At 42.7% G+C, this 22115-nt stretch overlaps 3 protein-coding genes across 16 annotated transcripts in view; 2 read left to right on the top strand and 1 right to left on the bottom strand.

Moving 5' to 3' along the window:
• lrp2a (low density lipoprotein receptor-related protein 2a) overlaps positions 1–1784 on the top strand; it is a 60664-nt gene extending 58880 nt beyond the window's left edge. For 6 of the 9 annotated variants that reach the window (XM_058081817.1, XM_058081820.1, XM_058081814.1 and 3 more), the window contains one exon: positions 8–1783. In XM_058081817.1, the coding sequence (XP_057937800.1) occupies positions 8–217 (210 nt within the window). In that variant the 3' untranslated portion in view covers positions 218–1783. Of the gene's footprint in view, positions 1–7 lie in introns of all 9 variants that reach the window. The other 3 variants (XM_058081813.1, XM_058081815.1, XM_058081821.1) reach the window with 2 other exon arrangements.
• rdh1 (retinol dehydrogenase 1) lies at positions 248–4914 on the bottom strand. 3 transcript variants are annotated; one of them, XM_058081998.1, is made up of 7 exons: positions 4733–4912; positions 4471–4599; positions 3198–3233; positions 2792–3122; positions 2324–2582; positions 1977–2140; positions 248–1912 (listed from the first exon to the last, which is right to left on the bottom strand). In XM_058081998.1, exons 2-7 carry the CDS (start codon positions 4471–4473, stop codon positions 1692–1694), a joined length of 1014 nt encoding a protein of 337 aa, XP_057937981.1. In that variant the 5' UTR covers positions 4474–4599; positions 4733–4912; the 3' UTR covers positions 248–1691. The 3 variants fall into 3 exon arrangements, with proteins under 3 accessions (XP_057937981.1, XP_057937983.1, XP_057937982.1); XM_058082000.1 differs by lacking the exon at positions 3198–3233 and having other exon boundaries at positions 4733–4914; XM_058081999.1 differs by lacking the exon at positions 4733–4912 and having other exon boundaries at positions 4471–4665.
• Positions 4915–7988: 3074 nt separating this feature from the next.
• On the top strand, positions 7989–21535 carry abcb11a (ATP-binding cassette, sub-family B (MDR/TAP), member 11a). 4 transcript variants are annotated; one of them, XM_058081843.1, is made up of 27 exons: positions 7989–8039; positions 8803–8818; positions 8901–8958; positions 9161–9402; positions 11109–11193; positions 11270–11403; positions 11481–11652; positions 11737–11861; positions 11929–12103; positions 12170–12283; positions 12638–12748; positions 12817–12942; positions 13034–13237; positions 13430–13600; positions 13658–13847; positions 15044–15125; positions 15195–15303; positions 15371–15538; positions 15614–15718; positions 15809–15970; positions 16874–17077; positions 17153–17394; positions 17500–17656; positions 18592–18789; positions 18863–19069; positions 20380–20526; positions 20776–21535. In XM_058081843.1, exons 1-27 carry the CDS (start codon positions 7994–7996, stop codon positions 20974–20976), a joined length of 3951 nt encoding a protein of 1316 aa, XP_057937826.1. In that variant the 5' UTR covers positions 7989–7993; the 3' UTR covers positions 20977–21535. The 4 variants fall into 4 exon arrangements, with proteins under 4 accessions (XP_057937826.1, XP_057937828.1, XP_057937827.1 ...); XM_058081845.1 differs by lacking the exon at positions 7989–8039 and adding an exon at positions 8171–8189; XM_058081844.1 differs by lacking the exon at positions 7989–8039 and adding an exon at positions 8177–8189 and having other exon boundaries at positions 8734–8818.
• The last annotated feature ends 580 nt before the right edge of the window (positions 21536–22115 follow it).

Below are 22115 nucleotides of genomic sequence, written 5' to 3' on the forward strand. Positions count from 1 at the left end.
TTGCCAGATGAAGGATGAGAAGGCCGCAGAAGGCGACGGAGACACTCGGGGACCCTCGCCGCTTGCCCCGCCCACTAAACCTCAAAGGAGCGATCACCCCCACCACCACCACCACCACCATCATCATCACCACCATCATCATCCCAGCTCCTTTTCACCAACAGAGGACACTTTCAAGGACACCGCCAACCTGGTCAAAGAGGACAGTGACGTATAGCCCCGCCCACAATGATGGCGCTCACACTTTGCACAGAATTTATTTTTTTATGCAGCCTGGGGGACGACAACACATGTTCAAGATAAACGTTTGGGATGAAGAAAACAAGTCTATGCCTTGTGAGGATTCTCCTGCCAATCCTTGTCTTTATTGTGAGCTACTTCACAGGTGTGTATATCTTTGTGTATTTGTACAGGAAGCTCTGACGACAGTATTCCTTCGTCCCGTAGTCGTCATGTTTCATGCTGGAAGGTGAAAATAAATAAAAGGCTAAATGATGTCAAATACCAGGAACCAGAACCACATTCAAAAGGAGAATGTAGTACTGTACGTTGGTCACTAGGGGCCAGTATTTGCTGGCTGGGTGAACAACAGCCTATAGTAAACAATAGTAAGAATCATAACGTTGGGGCCGTAGACCAGCTCAGACTCAACTCTGAACCCCTGATGTCACTTCCTGTCTGGAACACATTGATCGCTGCCACAACTCTTATGTGAGACGGAACACACGTCTTTCTCTTCCCTGTGTTCTAAAGATATAAAAAAACATTGTCAAAAGAGGCAGCAAAAAAAGTACAAAAAGCACCAACGTAGGGGTGACTATAGGGGTGTTATTTTATGTCCGGAGGGCTCTAATGCTATATTTGGAAAATAGCTTATTTTCTCATGTCTTCTATATTGGGTAATGCTAACGTAGGGGAGCCTATAGGGGTGTTATTTTAGGTCCGGAGGGCTCTAATGTTATATTTGGAAAATAGCTTATTTTCTCATGTCTTCTATATTGGTTAATGCTAACGTAGGGGTGACTATAGGGGTGTTATTTTATGTCCGGAGGGCTCTAATGTTATATTTGGAAAATAGTTTATTTTCTCATGTCTTCTATATTGGGTAATGCTAACGTAGGGGTGACTATAGGGGTGTTATTTTATATCTGGAGGGCTCTAATGCTATATTTGGAAAATAGCTTATTTTCTCATGTCTTCTATATTGGGTAATGCTAACATAGGGGTGACTATAGGGGAGTTATTTTATGTCCGCGGGGCTCTAATGTTATATTTGGAAAATAGCTTATTTTCTCATGTCTTCTATATTGGTTAATGCTAAGGTAGGGGTGACTATAGGGGTGTTATTTTATGTCTGGCGGGCTCTAATGTTATATTTGGAAGATGGTAAACATGTTTGGTATATGGCAACTGGAACCATTTAACCGTGATAAATGAGGTCAGCATCAGAAGGATGGAAGAAATGAGGATGTGACCAAGCGACGAGTCCTCATCCCAGATCACGACTATCAGGATCCACCTGCTGTGGCCCAGCAAAGTGCACTGGACTCGGGTTCACAGTCTGATCAGCCAGCATGACAAAAGGCGCTTGATTTGCCGCCGTTGAAAAGTGGCCATGAGTCCACATCTCTGATCACGCCGTAGATGTGAGGGATGCGTTTGATTTAGTCTTGAGCATGTGGAAGTGGTCTTCATGCTGCAGCAGCGGGCGTGGGCAGAAGGAAGCTGACGGCCACATCGGACACGCAAGAAGGGAGGTAGGACAAAGGAATCCACAGCAGCTTGGCGTCCCAGCCGGCGCTGTAGCGCGTGCGAGGGAAGCGGGAGGTCAAGGCCTTCTCCATGCACCTGGTTACCATGGCGATGCGTGGACTGCACAGCATGCTCATGGACAAATCCTGGGCCTTCAAGTCTGAAAGCAAAGGAGAGAGAAAGCGCGACTCTTCACTGCTTTTCCGACGTGCGCTTCTACTTACAGTCCGTTAAGTACGTCACGCCGTAGGAGCTTTTCACCTCCTGGGGGAGGCGGGTCCAAAGCCGCCTCAGGTCTGCTTCAACTGGACCTAGCTGGGTCAGGTTAGTCTTGAAGAAACCGGGTTCTATGATGCTCACTTTGATACCAAACCGCTTCATGTCCCTCCTGAGAAGAAGAATAGTTGATGAAAATACCGAGGCACAAGCATCCTCCTAAGGTTCCTTCCCGATACGCTGAGTGAGATCCAAGCTGGTATCGGCGATACCAATGTGATACCGCTGAACGTTAGCGAGGCACTCATAAAAGCCAAATGAGTCAAAGGAATGGAGTTGGTCATCTGACGCTGACCTGAGGCAGTCGGAGAAGGCCTCCACCCCCCACTTGGACGGACAGTACCCCCCTCCAATGATCCCCAGGCGGCCCAGGACGCTGGCCACGTTCACCACCCGCCCCTGAGCTTTCTTGAGGAGCGGCAGAAAGCGAAGCGTCACCTCGATGACGCCCAGCAGGTTGACGTCTAAGACCTTGGTGAAGTCCTCCAAGGACATCCAATCACACGGGCCGATGGGTGTGGACCTGCCGGCGTTGTTCACCAACCCCCACAAGCCTGCAAGACAAGGAAAGGGGTACAACTGAAATACTTTTTTTTTTGGTATTTTTGTTGCATATTAAGATTTGACATTTTATGAATATGTTTTAATTGGCATTTTGATGCACTTTTATTTTGAAAGTGTATTTTGAAATGAATTCATGTCATTATAAAGATGGGATGTGAAAAGTAATAGGATGATGATGATGATGAACGAGGACCATCACCTCGCTCTCCCACCTCCCTGCTCACAAAGCGCCACGCCCTCCGGATGCTCTCACTGTCCGTTACGTCCAAGAGGAGCGTCTTCAGCCTGGGGGAGGCCAAGCGCTCCAAGTCTTCGCAGCCTTCCCGGGTGAGACAGGCCGCCATGACCCGGAAGCCTCGGAGATCCAACTGCCTGGCCAGCAGGTTCCCAAAGCCGCTGTCGCATCCTGTGATCAGCACGTGCTTGAGGCTGAAGGCGTCCACCGTGGAGGAGTCTCGGATGTACCAACATATGGAGGACACGGCGGCCAAAAGTAAGGCGAAGCTCGAGACTGGATATGATGCCACGGCCTAAAAAAACGCAGCATTTTCAAAGCATTCATTAGCAAACGCAAAACCACCCACTTTCAGTAAAACTCCACCCACCTGCAAGAGCTGTGACGTCAGTCCTTCAGAAATCACCTGAGCAGACAAAAGACGGCATTCAGTCTTCTAAAGATGTGAAGTTCACAAACGAGTGGAATCTTTTGGACGCTGAGAGTCATTTGGCATCAGGAGCCGTTTGGTAGCGAACGTTGCTGTATGCTAATCTATGATATGCCACGGCCTTTAAGTCACGTGAACGACTAAGGAGACCTCCGGAGTTCGAGTCGTTCACAGCATGCTCCATTCACGTGAGCGCAGTTCTGAAAGCTACAGTGTGCGTGAACAGCTAACTTACATGGGGGGGCACCATTCGTTCATGAATGTGTTCTATTGTATAGAATTTGGATATATTAGGAAATAGTGAATATAAATAGCTTATTTTCTCATGTCTTCTATAGTATATAACACATTACGAAGCACTGTACTGTATAGAATCAGCACTACAGCACTTCGTAAGGAAATACAATTTTAGCAAAATGTAGAACAGCACCTCTTCGTGGCAACCATGGGTATTGCACTACTACAATCACAATAAAAGGCAGGGTAGTATGGCCGATACCGATACTATGTGAGGAGTAGTGTATTTCATATCATTGTATAAAAAAATACAATACATGGAATGAAGTCCTTAAAATATTGATTAAATGTATTATATCACAATCATTAATTTATTTAAAAAAATAACAGTTAATTGAATTCAACCCAGTGCTGCATAGCTGTGGAGTTAGCGCACAGGCCACACACCTAGGAGTTCGATTCCACCCTTGGTCATCTCTGTGTGGAGTTTGCATGTTCTCCATGGCTTTTCTCCATGGACTCCGATTCCCTCCGACATTCCAAAAACACGCTAGGTTAATTGTCCATAGGTATGAATGTGAGTGTGAATGGTTGTTTGTCTATATGTGCCCTGTGATTGGCTGGCCACCAGTCCAGGGTGTACCCCGCCTCTCACCCGAAGTGACCCTTGTGAGGATAAGCGATAGAAAAGTATATTGAGGTAGCGGGGGTGATTTCCAGTATAGCCAAACTATGAATTGATATGTTCACATGTTGCAGACAAACAACACGATAAAATCATCTAAAATGTGTTTTAAATCATAAAGAAAATAAGAAAATAATAAAAGCATTGGCGTTGAGCATTGGCTGTTTACAACCCTCTCAACAGACAAACATGACCTGAAAGGACTGAAGTGTTAATCAAAGTATCAATCAGCAGACAAACAAACATAAGATACATACATAGAGTACAACAACAACAATAACAACAACTCACCATGTCTGCACAAGCCGCCGTGTAGGTGTTGCCTTCATGAGGAGCGTTGACAAATGCACACAAGATCCCTTTAATGTTTCACAAGCAGGGTTGTGTAATACACAATGGCACATGAGAAACACACAAACACTGAAAAAGAAAAGCAGACTTTAGTGTAGTGTGTTATGAACATGTTCCATGCACATAGAGTCAAAACAATAATAGTCAAAATAATAATATATAATAATAATAGCTACATGGATGCTCTGTGGGTTCATTTTACCCTTCCCAAGTCTTCACTGAATCAAAGTCCAAGAAGAAGAAAAGCCAGTTGAAGATTAACACCATGCGATGAAAGTTCACAGACCCTTTTGGGTCTGAGAGTGACTGAAGACAACGGCGCACCAACGCTTCAGTCTACCTAGCTGGGCCACCGGTGTCTCCGTCCACTCTCATAGCGACACACTGGCTGATAGAAAAAGCTATAGACGTATATTTTGTAGACGTGTATCTTTTGTCTGTGAGTCTTCCGCAGTTCCAAATGTAAAATTCCAGAGCCGCCTTATCCGTCAATAATCATGTGGGATGGGATGGGATGGGATGGACAACATCAAAGTTGGGATGTTTGGTCTGAAAGTGTTTCATTCTTTAGAAACAATGTGTACTAACGTAGTGCATTTTTTTGGCTATTTTGTATAAAAGTTTCATTTTCAGTGTCGACTTTTCCATATTTGTTGAGTGTTGTTTTATATTGCCGCTTCATTGTGTCGCGTACGCTGATTGTTGCCATCTGCTGGGTGGCGGAAGTACTGCATGCGGAAGCGCTTCTCCAGTTATGAATGTTTTGTTCTTATTTTAGTGACGATATCGGAACGCACTGCTGTTTTTTTTCTACTGCTAAAACATTTGTCAAAGATCATCTATATGACAGGAGCGTTGAAAGACCCATTTGCCACAGGTGGGCGAATTGATCGTTAACGTTATCGATAGTGGGATCGTGGCGTTATTGTCTCGATAATAGCGCCATTATGTGGATATATTTTAGGTCTCTTCCATGGCTATTTGGCTAAATATCGGTGTGTTTTTGTTGTCTTGTTGAAATATCTTGTATTTATTATACAATAGATATTGTTTCTAGTCAATAGCAGTTTTGTTGAGTGTATTTTGCTGAAACTATGGTATGGCAATACATATATATACATATATATATACATTGGCGTGTCAAATATTGTTAAACTGTTCACAAATAATGCAAATATTTTTATTGTATTCAGTAAAAAAGTCACTGTCAGTATTTACATATATTTTTATGTATGTATTCTTCATATTTTGTTTTCACGCTGATGTCTTGTAACATTTTTTTATTTACTGTTGCAATTTATTGAAATGGTTTTATAATTTTTTTACTTTATACTATTTAAAATATTTTTTAAACCTTGAATTGAGTGCTTGTGTATGTATTTACGTATTCATTTATACTGAATGTATTTCATCTTCATCATTCATTTGGTATATTCTGGTTTATTTACTCTTACAGTTATCTTTATATTAACATTTTTATTTTTGTCATTTCTTTTAAGATATTTTTTTTACATTTCAGGTAGTGTGGTGTGTTTTTACTTGGTATCAGATCCATACTAACATTTGAAGTATGGCCCATCTCTACCCTGAGAAAGAGTGGAGGCAGAGCCCCCTGCTGGACGTGGTACGACATTGTAACACAATCATAAACACCTAAAAAAAACATCAAAACCATGTTTATCATGTTTATTCCCAAAATAGCCCTCAATATGGACATAGAGTGTGTACCCTTGAATGTCACGGGGAGAAGTTTATGTTTGTTACATGCCAGCCTATGCACTTGCTGCACATGCACCTTCATTGCCCAGCGAGAGCTAGCACCGTCACACCATTTCTAAAGCTTTGGGACTCCAGCCAACCACAGTGAGAGCCATTATCCACAAAAGGTTAAAAAACACGAAACAGTGGCAAAGCCAAGAGTGGCAGGCCAGCCAAAATTCCTGCAAGAGCGCAGCAAAGACTCATCCGAGAGGTCACAAAAGACCCCACAACAACTTCAGGCCTCAATTGCCTTAGTTAAGGTTAAGATTCATGAGTCTACCATAAGAAAGACACTGGTCACATGTGGCCAAGACCAAAACCACTGCTGAACAAAAGAACCTTAAGGCTCATCTCATCTCAAGACCTTTGGGAAAATAATCTGTGCTCTGACCAGAGCATCATAGCAACAGTAAAATATAGTGGTGGTAGTGTGCTGGTCTGGGGCCGTTTAGCTGCTTCAGGACCTGGAAGACTTGCTGTGATAAATGGAAACATGAATTCTGTTGTCGAGAATCTGTTGGAGACCTCAAGCTGAAACCACCTTGGCTTCTGCATGAGGACAACGATCCAAAACACACCAGCAAGTCCACCTCTGGATGATCGTGGACTGGGAGCAGCGCCACCATGTGGTGCATTTCTCAGAAAGATACACACAGTAGAGTCATGTGACTTATTAGCGTGTACTATTCCGAGTGTAAACTATCATCAAACATTGATCTACGTGGCGTGAGTGTGCTGGATAAACAATAAAAGACAAGAAAGACAATGATTTGCTGTTAAATGGGAAGAACTCTCCCAAAGTTGATGCTGCATTCCAGTCGATGCACTTCCTGTTCTAACGCACTTGACCACAACTAATGGCCTGGCGGTCATTAAACCCATTTTTACAATCACTCCTGATAAGGTGTAAAACACACTGCTAAATAGATAGGCATGTCCTGTCAGTCATCACGATATGACGAGTTGATATGCTGAACAATAACGCATGCGTTGTTAACATACTGTGTTGTTATCATTTGTACATTTATTTTGTTGCCACAATGTTGAATACCATCAAGGCCTTATCAATGAGCTATAGATAATAGATAGAGGAGGGGCGTAGGTTGCCTATTTATAGCTGGGATTTATGATGAAACTTCACTGAGAGCTGAGCTCCGCTCTGCAGGTAAAGTACATTTTATTTTCCTCATCAGGGTGCCTTCTTGAGAAAGAACATTTTGTGAACGCAAACTCATAACTAATCTACTTTATATAAGACAAAAAATGGAAGCAATGTGGTCAATTAATGACCACAAGCAGAGGAGGAGCCTTTAAAAAGGCAGCCCTGCTACTTGCTGAGGCGCTGAGTGTACTTGTTTGGTATTTCAGTCTTTATTTCACTATCCGGCTATCATTTATTTTCTATTTTGATATATTTTACAGATACTTTTGCCCCTGTGTGCTTGTTTTAAGCTGCTTTATAAACTTGTATTGAATTCATCCTTTTTTTTTTACAATAATGATTGTTTTTGTTAGTTGAAGTGTTTTTATTATCAATTATTGGTGTTGTTTTTTGTTATTGAATTTATTGATTTAATGTCATAATTCCCTCATATAAGCTCAATAATTATCATACACCCCTAATGAATTATTACATGGTTAAGCTGATATTTTATATTTTAAAAGAATAAACCCTTTTACTCTTTTATTCAGGACAGAAAACATGAAGAAAACAATAAAGTTTACGCCATCGCTCATTGCTGATGAAGGTGAGTAACCTTGAATTAAAGCTAAAAAAAATTGCTGGGTTTCAACCAACTTTGGGACGCCCTTATTTTGTACGACGACAGGATGCGCTGTTATTTTGAAGGCCGGAAGTGACATTGCTTGATCACCGCGAAACACTGGATAAAAGAGGGGTGTGTGTTTATGTTTTATCGTTAGTCTATTGCTACTGTTATTTGTTCAATGATGTGGGTTGACTGTTAATGTGAGACAAAGAATAAACACAGCATAATCTCATATTCACTGTGCTAATTTAAAGTTCTCAATAGCCATTCTAATTAAGTTGTTTTACTCACTTTTTTGTCTCTCCGAGAGCTTTCTCCTACAGCATTTTACAACACGATATGCAAATTAGACGACGCGAGCTACTTCCAATACAGCCAATAGCTACTTCTCTTACTGAAAGGTTGAGCGCCATAACCAGTTTTCAGGTGGATGTTACGCAGCAAGAGTTAGCTAACTAGCTAGCTAGCATTTCGATTTTCGATTTCCTCCGCAAAACATGCCTTGTCTTTTTTCACGTTATGCTGGACTACGTTAGTACTAGCATTTTCCCAAATATATATTTGAACGATTACCACATGATTTTGCTCATATTTGACAATACCTAGTTAGGAATACGCTTGTTTGGCCATCACTTCTTTGAGGCGGGGCTAACAGCAACATATGACGTCACAGGAAACCCAGCAATTCATGGAATTGAAATATAAAAAACTAAAAAAAAACACTTTTTTTTCTTGTTTGCAGCAAACCAAAAGAAATTGTAAGTAGACTGTGAGACTAATATTACAAACTGTAAACACCTCAACGTGCTCACTTGCTGTTCTAACTCCAATTCTTCTCAGGGATGAAACCAAGGAGGAAAAAAAAGATGGCAAACTCGCAATTGGATACTTTCAGCTGGTAAAAAAACACACCTTGTATATGCCAATATATACAGGAAATATATAGGAAAGTGAAAAATAATTACTAACTAATTTACTCACTAATTTACTGTAATTACTGGGCAATGTAATTTTTTTTAGCCTTAAGTGTGTGAGAAGAATATGACTTAAGATCCCAGCTCAGATGATCCATATTAACATGTTAATGTTCTGCCATACAGTTCCGTTTTGCCACATGGAGGGAGACTGTGATGATGGCAGTGGGCAGCGTGTGCGCCCTCATACACGGCTCTGCTGCCCCCCTCATGCTGCTGGTGTACGGGATGATGACCAACACCTTTGTGGCTTACGAGCTTGAGGTTGAGGAACTGAAAGATCCGAATAAAACCTGCAACGGGAACACCATCCACTGGACAAATGGCTCCATTTATCAACCTGCTGAAAACGTCACTGTTTACTGCGGGTGAGTCAACTTCATGATGATGATCACTTGCTAAGCCATCTTAGAATTACTGTTTGTTATTATCACGCAACTTTCCTTGATTTTTTTTTTGAAGGCTAACACACACAAAAACGCACCAAAATTTGCAAGCATGTCAGGCCTGGTGACATTTCTTTACAGTTTAGGGGTTCTGAAACCCCCAAAACTCACTCTGTCCCCAGTCCCGCTGTTCCATAGCTTGATTGGATTGTGACGAGTGAGCGTTTGCGCCATGCTTGAAATTGGCATTGTGCACACTGATTTCAGCAGTGGTGCCAAGCTCACAGACGAGTGTCTCCTCTCCGGGCACAGAAGCGGGAGTCGGCTGCATCTGTAGTTCAGAAGGCAGCGGCTGGAGGGCCAAAACTGCTTCTCATTCAGGTTTTCAGTTAAGTTATGTGAGATACCGGGCAAAAATGGCCTGATGATCCACAAAACCAAAACCAACTCTGTGGTCTGACCAGACAAAAATTGAACATTTTGGAAGGTGTGTGTCCCATTACATCTGGCATAGAAGTAATGCTGCATTTCAGAAAAATAACATCATATCAAAAGTAAAATAAGGTGGTGGTAGTGTGCTGGTCTGGAGCTGTTTTGCTGTTTTGGGACCTGGAAGACTTGCTGTGATAAATGGAAGTATGAATTCTGCCGTCTACCAAAAAATCCTGAAGGAGAATGTCCCGCCATCTGTTGGTGACCTCCAGCTGAAACCAACTTGGGTTGTGCAGCAGCACAATGATCCAAAACGCAGCAGCGAGTCCACCTCTGAATGGCTGAAGAAAAACCAAATGAAGACTCTGGAGTGTCCTAATCAAAGTCCTGACCTGAATCCTATTGAGATGCTGTGGCATGACCTTAAAAAGGCTTCATGATGGAAAAGCCTCCAATGTGGCTGAATGACAACAATTCTAGAAAGATGATTGGGCCAAAATGTATCCACAGCTGGAAGAGACTCATTGCAAGTTATCACAAATTCTTGATTGCAGTTGCTGCTTTTAAGGGTGAGCCAACCAGTTATTAGCTTTAGGGGGACATCACTTTCTCACACAGGGACATGGAGCTTTGGATTTTTTTTTTCAATAATAAAAATGACATTTTGCGTTCAGTTGTGTTGTCATTGACTAATATTTTATATTCCTTGATGATCTGAAACATTTAAGTGTGACAAAAGACGACATCAGGAAGGGGGCAAACACTTTTTCACACCGCTCTATATAAAACCATAGCATGTTGGAGTTTTAATAGCAAGCTTTCAAGGTGAAATAAGTTAGTCCCATTTCGTGCATTAATTACATGCCTTTTTTTAGCTGTTTTTGTATCTTTACAAAATACAGAAAAGAGAAACACATGTGTTCATGTCTCACATAAGGATTGTAGATGAGGAACAAAAAGTTTCCCATCAGTTATTAAGCGCACCTGAACATAAGACACACCCACCAAATTTGAAGAGAAAATGTACTTTACACTTGTCTGTAAGCTGCAAATGTCTACGTTGTAACATTCTCTATTTACACAGAAAGACATACTATAAACCTTGCAATCACCAGGTGTTCCCAGTATCACATCGGTGATGAGACGTGAGATGTTTTTCGGTGTCAGAGTGATCAGCTGCTGCGGTCCAAACAGCATCAAAATCAAAGCATGTGAAAAAATCAGCGGCCTTTATGGGAATTGTGTTTTCTTGACAGGGTGGATATTGAAGCCCAGATGAGCCTGTTTGCATATTATTATATCGGAATTGGACTTGCAGTTCTGTTTCTGAGTTATTTTCAAGTAAGTACCATCGACTACTGTGTTACTTTACGAATCAGGCATTTGATCGAAACCGTCTTTTTTCCCAATCCTCCAGATTGCCCTGTGGGTGTCGGCCGCTGCAAGACAGATGCAGAGAATCCGTAAGATTTATTTCCGAAAAGTAATGCAAATGGAAATCGGATGGTTTGACTGCAACTCGGTTGGCGAACTGAACACCAGATTATCTGAGTGAGGCGTCACTTTGCACGTCAGGCCCAAGTCCGTGTATGCGACGTTTCTCACAGAATAGTTGCGCTTTCTCTCAGCGATATCAACAAGGTCAACCACGCCATTGCTGACCAGGCATCCATCTTCATTGAGAGGATTTCCACCTTTGTGTTTGGCTTCATGGTGGGCTTCATTGGCGGCTGGAAGCTGACCTTGGTCGTCATTGCCGTGAGCCCCCTGATTGGTGTAGCTGCCGGACTGATGGCGATGGTGAAGTTGGCTCAAACGCCACGTAACATGTAACTGATCATCTCGTTGAAATGTCTTTTGGTGTGATTGTTTTCTTCTTTGTAGGCTGTGGCAAAGCTGACAGGAAGAGAGCTGAAAGCGTACGCCAAGGCAGGGGCCGTGGCTGATGAAGTCCTATCAGCCATCAGAACGGTGGCAGCGTTCGGTGGGGAGAAGAAGGAGGTTGAGAGGTACTTGGATCGTTTCTTACCGTCATCTTTGAAGTGCATTAGAAGTTGAGGAGTATAATCTGTCCAGGTATGACCAAAACCTCGTGGAAGCTCAGAACTGGGGAGTTAAAAAGGGTGCGATTATCGGAATCTTCCAAGGATATCTGTGGTGCATCATTTTCCTTTGTTATGCTTTGGCCTTTTGGTACGGCTCAAAGCTGGTCATTGACACCAAGGAGCTCTCTCCGGGGACTCTGATTCAGGTGCGTCAAAGGAAAGAGAAAGCTCTTTCCCGGGGACCCTCATATGAAGACTGTCTTTGTTTCCAGGTGTTCTTTGGAGTACTGATCGCAGCCATGAATCTTGGTCAAGCTTCACCTTGCCTGGAGGCCTTTGCTTCAGGCCGTGCAGCTGCAAAGACCATCTTTGAAACCATCGACAGGGTAATGTCAGCTTCCAGTTTGACAATCTGACCTGGGTTCAAATCTCCGTTTGGACATCTGTGTGCGGAGTTGGCATGTTTTCCCCGTGCATGCGTGGGTCCGGTTTCCTCCCCAATCCAAAAACATGTTAGCTTCATTAGCCACCCCAGATTGTCCATAGGTATGAATGTGAGTGTGAATGGTTGTTTGTCTATATGTGCCCTGTGATTGGCTGGCCACCAGTCGTCCGAAGTCAGCTGGGATAGGCTCCAGCATACCCCTGCGACTCTCGTGAGGATAAGCGGCATAGAAAATGGATGGATGGATTAGAAATGTCAATATTAGGGAATCAATTCCATCATTTTCTGTTTGCAGGAGCCACAAATCAACTGTTTTTCAGATGATGGCTACAAGTTAGACCGAGTGAAAGGTGATTTCGAATTCCATAATGTCACATTCCACTACCCATCTCGACCTGAAGTCAAGGTAACCGTTCTTTGAACCACGCAGCTGTGATGTATCATTTTTCTAAAGAGAGAAGCATTTTTTTTCAGATTTTAAATGATCTAAGCATGCAGGTGAAAGCGAGTGAAACCACTGCTTTTGTCGGACCGAGCGGATCAGGAAAGAGCACAGCAGTCCAACTCATCCAAAGGTTTTATGACCCAAAGAGCGGAAAGGTTAGTTATTTTTTAGAAATATCAGACGGGAAATATAGCTGTGATGTAATGTAAATATATGAAGACAAAACATTGAAAACTTTGACTTCAGGTGACTTTGGATGGTCACGACATACGAAGTTTGAACATCAAGTGGCTCCGCTCACTTATTGGCATTGTGGAGCAGGAGCCGGTGCTGTTTGCCACGAGTATTGCCGAAAACATCCGCTTTGGCAAACCTGGGGTGACCATGGATGAAATAATCCAGGCATCCAAAGAGGCCAATGCCTACGATTTCATTATGGAACTTCCACAGGTATGTTTACATAATGTACATGCTCCTACCTTGGGAATTATGATGCCTTGTCGCTCAGATGATTGAAAGATAATTCAATCTTTCAAAAGCTCCTTCCCAACATTGTTTATAAGTATTGATTGAAATGCACCTTTCAGTGTAAGTGTGTCTGCGTCTGCTGCTTAAAACATATGCCACTTCTTATTTTGACAGAAATTTGACACTCTGGTGGGAGAAGGTGGCGGTCAGATGAGTGGGGGACAGAAGCAGAGAATTGCTATTGCTCGAGCTCTGATCCGTAACCCCAAGATCCTGCTGCTGGACATGGCCACATCGGCCCTGGATAACGAAAGCGAAGCTGTTGTCCAGAAGGCATTGGACCAGGTATGCAGTGTCAAAATGTACTCACTCTACAAAAAAAACTCACTCTCTTTATTGCAGGTGCGTGTGGGCAGGACCACAATCACCGTAGCCCACCGGCTGTCAACTATCAGGAAAGCTGATGTCATCATTGGATTTGAACGTGGACAGGCTGTGGAGAAAGGAACTCACAACCAGCTACTGCAAAAGGAAGGGGTCTACTTTACCCTGGTCACCCTGCAGAACCAAGGGGTGTCAAACACAGCTCATGGTAGAGAACCTTAAGATCCTGAAATATCACATTTCCTGGAAGTTCTGTCTGCTTATGTACTTTGTGTAGTCCCTATCTATCCATCTCATCTCATATTTACCATTTGCTCGGTAATATTTTAATTTGTTTCTTTCTCTTCCTCCGGAGTGGTGCACAGGACAGTATTATTTTCTAATATGGCCTTTATACCAGGGGTCTCAAACTCAATTTACCTGGGGGCCAATGGAGCTAGGGTCTGGGCGAGGCTGGGCCGCATCAGGTTTAAAAAAACAAAACAAAAAAAACGCATTTATTAAAATTTTTCTACACAAAATAAGATCAAGAATAAAGAAAATCAATCAATCTGTAATAAATAAATATAATAATAATAAAATGGCAAATAATAAAAAGTTAAGAAACCACATATAGTTGGTGGGTAGACAAATTATTTTTTTCAGATTAAAATGAACAAAGCATTATTAGAGCCCTGTAGACATGACAAAACACGACTATAGTCACATTTATACTCTTTTTATTTACAACATATTGCGCAACTGCAGGGTCTTGAGACACATGCTAACTCGCAAACAAGAGAGCTAGCGACCTAAACGGTAGCCGTCAAGTTATTTCCTTTAAACTTAAATAGCCAAAAACTTACCACTTCCACACGGATAGGGAGGATAACTATTAACAGTTATTTAACCTTTAACATGAACATTAATCAAACTTAATAATTTTTTCTGGTTACATGATACCATACAGCATCCATATATCAACTTTCATATCAAGGCGGGGGCCTCAAACTAGTGTCCTGCGGGCCACATTTGGCCCACGGGCCGCGTGTTTGAGACCCCTGCTTTATACCATTCTGTAGAACCTTTATATCGTTGCATAAGTCTCTAGTCAAGAGATCAGTCGGACACACTTTTCTGTCTTTTCAATCTTGGAGTTTCAGTGTAAGAGCTGGAGGAGGAATCCTCAAATTAGGAAGTAACTGCTCCATATCCAAATCTCGGATTGGGGTGAGACCACTCCCCTACATGTATCATTGGTGTGGCTATGTGTCTGCTTCTACCTGGTTCCAGCTTGTGTGAAGGTTGTCAAGCAAACTGTAGCATAATTATACAGTACTTCTATTGTTTAATACTAATCTCTAACATGCTGCATGGTTTTCTTCAATAAAATGAGTAAATTGATGATATATTCTCTCTTATCAGCTAGTGCCAGTGGTGATACTGAGGAAAACGTTGAAGTAAAAGTGAGGAGTTTTAGCCGAGGCAGCAGAAGGTCCAGTAAAAGGTGCGGTAAAATCAACAGAAAAGAAGAAATTCAGGCAATGAATTGACACAAGGTCATTTCTTCCCATAGGAGCTCCATTCGACTGCGGTCTCACAGCAACCTATCCAGTGATTATGGTCCGGACACAGTACCCGGCAGCCTCAGCATCCTGTCCGGGCAGAAGATCCTTCCTGACACCGTAACCGAGCTTTGCGATCGCCCATTTGGAATCGGAAGAGGAATAACCTCGTGTGTATTTTTCACAGGCAGAGTCTGAGGAAGATGAAGACCAACATCCGGAGACAGCTCCGGTTACACGGATCCTCAAGTACAACAAGTCAGAGTGGCCGTACATGCTGCTGGGCTCTCTGGGAGCTGCCGTCAATGGCTCTGTGAACCCCATCTATGCCGTCCTGTTCAGCCAAATCCTCGGGGTGAGGACGACTTGGATCCCTCCAAGGCATTATTTCCTTTTGTTTGACATGGATGTGTTTTTTTGGTGTGTGCAGACCTTCGCCTTAGGTGATGTGAACGAGCAGAGGAAACAGATTAACGGAATATGCCTTCTGTTCTGCGTCGTGGCAGTGACAAGTTTCTTGTCACAGTTTTTACAGGTTGGCAGAAACATTCTAAAAGTTTAGGAGCTTGGCATGGAAATATGCTGCTATCAAAGGACGGGGTTTCACAGCACTTTCATGTTGCAGGGATTCGCCTTTGCAAAGTCAGGAGAGTTGCTGACACGCCGCTTGAGGAAATTAGGCTTCCAGGCCATGCTGAGGCAAGAGATTGGCTGGTTTGATGACCTGCGAAACAGCCCTGGTGCTCTGACCACCAGACTGGCCACTGATGCCTCCATGGTCCAGGGGGTGAGTAGCTCGGGTCCAGGTCTGCAGTTCAGTGGTCCCTCGTTTTTGGCAGGGTATCGGTTCCCAAAATGGCACGTGATAAGTGACAGTCACAAAGCAGTTCATTCATTCATTCATTCATTCATTCATTTTCTACCGCGGGGGTGCTGGAGCCTATCCCAGCTGTCTTTGGGCGAGACACCCTGGACTGGTTGCCAGCCAATATAGACACATATAGACAAACAACCATTCACACTCACATTCATACCTATGGACAATTTGGAGTCGCCAATCAATTTAGCATGTTTTTGGAATGTGGGTGGAAACCGGAGTACCCGGAGAAAACCCACGCATGCACGGGGAGAACATGCAAACTCCACACAGAGATGGCCGAGGGTGGAATTGAACCCTGGTCTCCTAGCTGTGAGGTCTGCGTGCTAACCACTCGACCGCCGTGCCGCCACTTTTTTACAATTATTATTATGAAGTATGATATTAAGAGGCACAAAGAGGTGATAATGCAACTGTACAATAGAAGAGACCATGTTTGGGGACGTTTATTGGCTAAAAAGGTGAAAGAAGTACACTTTAAAATAGCATACAGGAGCGCTAAAATAAAATAATTCCTTAAGGCGTTGAGGATTGTTACTGTGGTCGGGTAAAAACATCATTTTTATTCATCCCTTTCATTCCTCATTTATATGCAGGAATTGGAATTACTGCATGTAAAACTAGAATTGTAAAACCATATCAACATGAACTGCATTAACATTTTTGGCTTCCTGGAACAAATTTATCATATTTACTTTATTTATTATGGAAAACCTTCAGTTTGCGTCTGCTTTGGGTAGAGTTGGACCTTGGGGAATGAATTAATGTCGCAAACCATGCTGCCACTGTACAGTTTTGTTTTGTGGTTCACAGGCCACGGGGTCTCAGATCGGCATGATCGTCAACTCCCTGACCAACATCGGAGCCTCTTTCATCATTGCCTTCTACTTCAGTTGGAAGTTAACGTTGGTTATCATGTGCTTCCTGCCTCTCATTGGCCTATCTGGACTTTTCCAAGCCAAAATGCTGACAGGTTTTGCAAATGAAGACAAGAAAGCCATGGAGGACGCCGGCCAGGTCCGTGTTCCCAACATGATAGCAAACCCCAGAAGGAACTTCCATGCCTTTTTCCTAAGATGAAATGTTTGGCAGGTGTCTTCTGAAGCTCTTGCCAACATCAGAACCATCGCAGGTTTGGCCAAAGAGAGTTTCTTTGTGGACTCTTACGAGCAGAAACTTGAATCTCCTTACAAATCTGCCAAGAAGAAAGCCAACATCTACGGGCTGTTTTTCGGCTTGTCGCAGTGTGTCATCTTCATGGCGTACGCAGCTTCCTTTCGATACGGCGGCTACCTGGTTGGCTCCGAGGGGCTGCACTACATGATCGTTTTCAGGTTGGTTAGCGTCACGTCTGCCTGTGTCACGCCCCCTGTTTCACGGTCTGTGCGTGTCCTGTGGTGTGCGATGATTGACAAGTGCTGATATCTGCTTACTTCCAGGGTGATATCAGCTGTGGTGATTAGCGGGACTTCGCTTGGCAGAGCTTCATCCTTCACGCCGGATTACGCTAAAGCCAAGACTGCCGCTGCTCAGTTCTTCAAACTGTTGGATCGGACGCCGAAAATCAGCATCAGCAGCACAGATGGAGAGAAATGGGTTGGTCCATTAAAATGACACGTGGGGAGCTCATATTCATATTCACATTCACATTCACATTCACATTCACATTCACATTCACATTCACATTCTGATTCTGATTCTGATTCTGATTCTGATTCTGATTCTGATTCTGATACATTCATTGTCACTTAAATCAGGGGTGTTCAAAGGTTTTCTATCGAGGGCACATAGGGCCACAAAACTTTGCCACTTTGATATTTTGTAAATATGCTAAGGACTAAATACTGTATTTTCTGGACTTCTAAGTCGCTCCGGAGTTTAAGTTGCACAACACCAAAAATGCATAATTAGGTAGAAAAAAAAAACGCACTGGATTATATGTCGCATTTTTTGTGGGTAATTTATTTTACAAACGACTTGACCGAAACAGATATCACGTGAGTAAGGCAAGTTCCAACATTAATAAAAGACTAGAGAACAGGCTGAATAGGTAATATATAATAAATATATTTACATAATAATTTACATAATAAAATAAGATATGCTAACACAATAGTTATTAAGCTACACGGAACATAGACATGAACAGAAAAGGCATCCAGGCGTTCAGCCTTATTATTATTATTATTATTATTATTATTATCAATGGTGTTTTTTTAATTCCTAATTTCTTCTGAAATCCTCTTGTACGTTTCAAGAAAAGAAACTGCATCTCAGCTTTGTGATGGAGGAGAAAAAAGGCCTATTATTAATATCAATGTCACTCAATATTTCTAATTTCTTCTGAAATCATACGTTTTCTTTATTCCCATAATATAGACACTTTATTCCCATATCCCAATATTTCCTACCTAATTTTCTAAAGGGCTATATTTTCTTTGTTTTATATAATATTACAACTTAAAAAAAGAATCACTGGCTCAGCTTTTGAGTTGCCACTTTTGTGAAGATGATTTGTCTTCCGCCATTAGGACGACTTCAAGGGGGAAATCAAGTTCGCCCGTTGTACTTTCACCTATCCGACACGCCCGGATGTGTGCGTGCTGAAGGGCCTGCTGGTTTCTGTGAAGCCCGGTCAGACCTTGGCGTTTGTGGGAAGCAGCGGCTGCGGGAAAAGCACCAGCGTTCAGCTCTTGGAGAGGTTCTACGACCCTGATGAAGGGCAAGTGGTGGGTGCATCCCTGGGAGCGTTCCCCTTTAATGAAGTGGGCCACGCCTCCTGATGTCCGCTTGTCTTTGCAGCTGATCGACGGCCGCCCCTCCCGGTCCGTCAACGTGCCCTTCCTGAGATCTCAGATCGGCATCGTGTCCCAGGAGCCCGTCTTGTTCGACTGCAGCATCGCGGAGAATATTCAGTACGGGGACAACACACGGCACGTCAGCATGGAGGAGATTGTTGAGGCGGCCAAGAAAGCCTACCTTCATGACTTTGTGATGACACTACCGCACGTAAGAGCAAACTTACTGCATTTAAGGGCGATGATGATGATTCCTTCATGTTGCAGCAAAGCGGCTTGGCTGCAGGATCCACCATCAACCCCCCCTTTGACCCAACTTGCGAAAAGCTTTCAAATTCAAACTTCTCTGTGTTATATTTAAAGGGACTTGTTTACAACAGAACCTGAACCGCAGCTATGAGACTCTCTCTTTGTATGGCACACTCTTCTCCAGCAGATATCTGCAGCTGTGTGTCGGGCGGACAGCACATTAAAAGAAAAACATTAATTGAATTATTATTTATCATGTGACACATAAACACATGTCTTTTTTTTTCTTTTGTTCTAAAGATATAGAAGAGATAGAGATAAAAAGAGTGTTTTGAACATTCATTCATTTTCTACCGCTTTTCCTCACGGGGGTCGCGGGGGTGCTGGAGCCTATCCCAGCTGTCTTCGGGCGTAAGGCGGAGTACACCCTGGACTGGTGGCCAGCCAATCACAGGGCACATATAGACAAACAACCATTCACACTCACATTCATACCTATGGACAATTTGGAGTCGCCAATTAACCTAGCATGTTTTTGGAATGTGGGAGGAAACCGGAGTAACCCCCACGCATGCACGGGGAGAACATGCAAACTCCATACAGAGATGCCCGAGGGTGGAATTGAACCCTGGTCTCCTAGCTGTGAGGTCTGTGCGCTAACCCCTAGACCACCGTGCCGCTCTGTTTTGAACATTTAATGCTAAATATGTTCTACTTTGTAGTGCTGTAAACTTTAATTTTTCATAATGAACAATAAATAATAATGTATAATAAACATTTTCTGGTTAGCATACAATATGGTGTGCATCCTTCTGCAGAAATAATAATGCTAATACGTTTTTCCATTACTGTATATGCAGGCATATATACATATATGTATATTGGATAGTGTTTGGTGCATGCTTCAAACTATGAAGTACTACATTTGTGTTTCTGGAATGGATTCAAATGAAAATGATTGAGTCTCGGTTTGAGAATTAATTAATTAATTAATTAATTAATGACGCAAATGAATGCATTTGTTGTCTAATGGGCAGGGTGCTGCGTTGCAATGTGATTAGCATTTTGAAGGAACGCTGTGCAAAAGCAACTTCAAATGCAAAACATTTTCCCTGTCATGGAAATATACATGACAAAGATTCAGGACTTGTTAGCTTCTTGTTAGCACTGATTTCATTGTCCATATATGGCCATGGTTTTCTTTATGCATCAACATTTTGGATGAATTCAGCATTACAGCTGCTAACTGTATACTTTTGAAACACCTGGCAGAAATATGACACCCAGGTGGGCGCACAAGGCTCCCAGCTCTCAAGAGGACAAAAACAACGAATTGCCATCGCCAGGGCTATCGTGCGAAACCCCAGGATCCTGCTTCTAGATGAAGCCACTTCTGCTCTGGACACAGAGAGCGAGAAGGTAACACCCGTCATAATGCACAAACATTTTGATTATCTTTCTCAAGGGACACAACGCTAGAAATGAAACTTGGTTATAAATGAGAGCAGTCAGTGTACAGCTTTATAGCTTTCATACAGATGAAGTCGAAAACATTCAAAAAATGCTCCAACGTTTCTATTCTGCAGTATTGTCCCTTGAGAAGATTGAGAAGCATGTGAGCGGTTCCGCATGTTTGTGAGATAGGTCATGCGTGATGTTTCTCCACAGACCGTCCAGTCTGCGCTGGATGACGCCAGGAAAGGTAGAACGAGCATCGTCATCGCTCACCGCCTCTCCACCATCCAGAACGCTGACATCATCGCGGTGATGTCGCATGGCGTGGTCATAGAACAAGGAACACACCATCAGCTGATGGCCGAGACCGGCGCCTACTACAAGCTGGTCACGACTGGAGCCCCTATCAGCTAGAACCGCAAGCAGGTGCTTCCTGTATGCTAACTACAGTTTTAGCATCAGTATCGTTATTTTGTTTAACGGTTAAAAGTATTTATTTGATCTGTTTTTTATAGAGATGTCAAATGATTAATTTTGTAAACCAGATTAATTAAATCAAATTAATTAATCATGATTAATCATTAATTAATGTTTGAAACATGCCCATTTTTACTGTATTTTTATTGGCAAATTTAAAGATTTAGATTGACATTTTAAAGACAAATTGTATGACAGGATTATGTATATTTGTATGTATTAACAGCGCCAACATTTTAATCAAATATTAGAGATGGCACACATGTCTGAACATCTGTTTACCTAACACTGTTTTATTTAATTCTCACCTGAAGTCAGCTGGGATAGGCTCCTGCATACCCCCATCCATAAGGTGGATGGATGGATGGATGGATGGTTCCTAGCAGTTAGCAACCTACCATCTCAGCTATAAGCAGCACACTAAACACACAATAGCATGCTTTCAATAGCATGAATTAGTGGCAGTGGCTAACTTGTAGTAGCATGTTTAATGTTATCTGACTTATTGATATGATATGTCTTAATTTCCTCATGTCAGCCTGATAATTATCCCCCCCCCCCCCCCCCCCAATAAAAATGATTGCACTAGATCACTAAAAATAAAGCTAACAACTGGTCGGCCCGCTCATCTTTGCAGAATTGTTGTTATTCAGCCACATTGCAGGCTTTTCCAGCATGAAGCACCATTGTCACCAACAGATGGCCCAGAGACAATCCTACAAAGACCAAGATGCTCTTGAAGGTAACACACATGAACGCTGGGAGAGAGAGCGACACAAGTGACCACCCACTATTTGAAAATGAGATTGAGACTCAATTGAGTCTCCCAAAACAGCCGCCCATACCATCTCGTGCCCACACTGTGACTCAGATGGAACCACAGATGGAAATAATGTCACCCATGGTGGAAATGAGCCAAGGAAGTCCCGGTATTCCCGGTAGTTGTTCTGGATGTAATATATATAAGCAGCACAGCGCTACTATAGAGAAAATCCATCTCAGGTTGACTGGTTAGGATGGAGAGATCTCCTTCTTCAGCACAGCATCACTTGTCAGATAGCTTTATATCCATTCCT

The sequence above is a fragment of the Doryrhamphus excisus genome, chromosome 9, assembly GCF_030265055.1.
Source record: "Doryrhamphus excisus isolate RoL2022-K1 chromosome 9, RoL_Dexc_1.0, whole genome shotgun sequence".
In the NCBI taxonomy this organism is placed as follows: Eukaryota; Metazoa; Chordata; class Actinopteri; order Syngnathiformes; family Syngnathidae; genus Doryrhamphus; species Doryrhamphus excisus.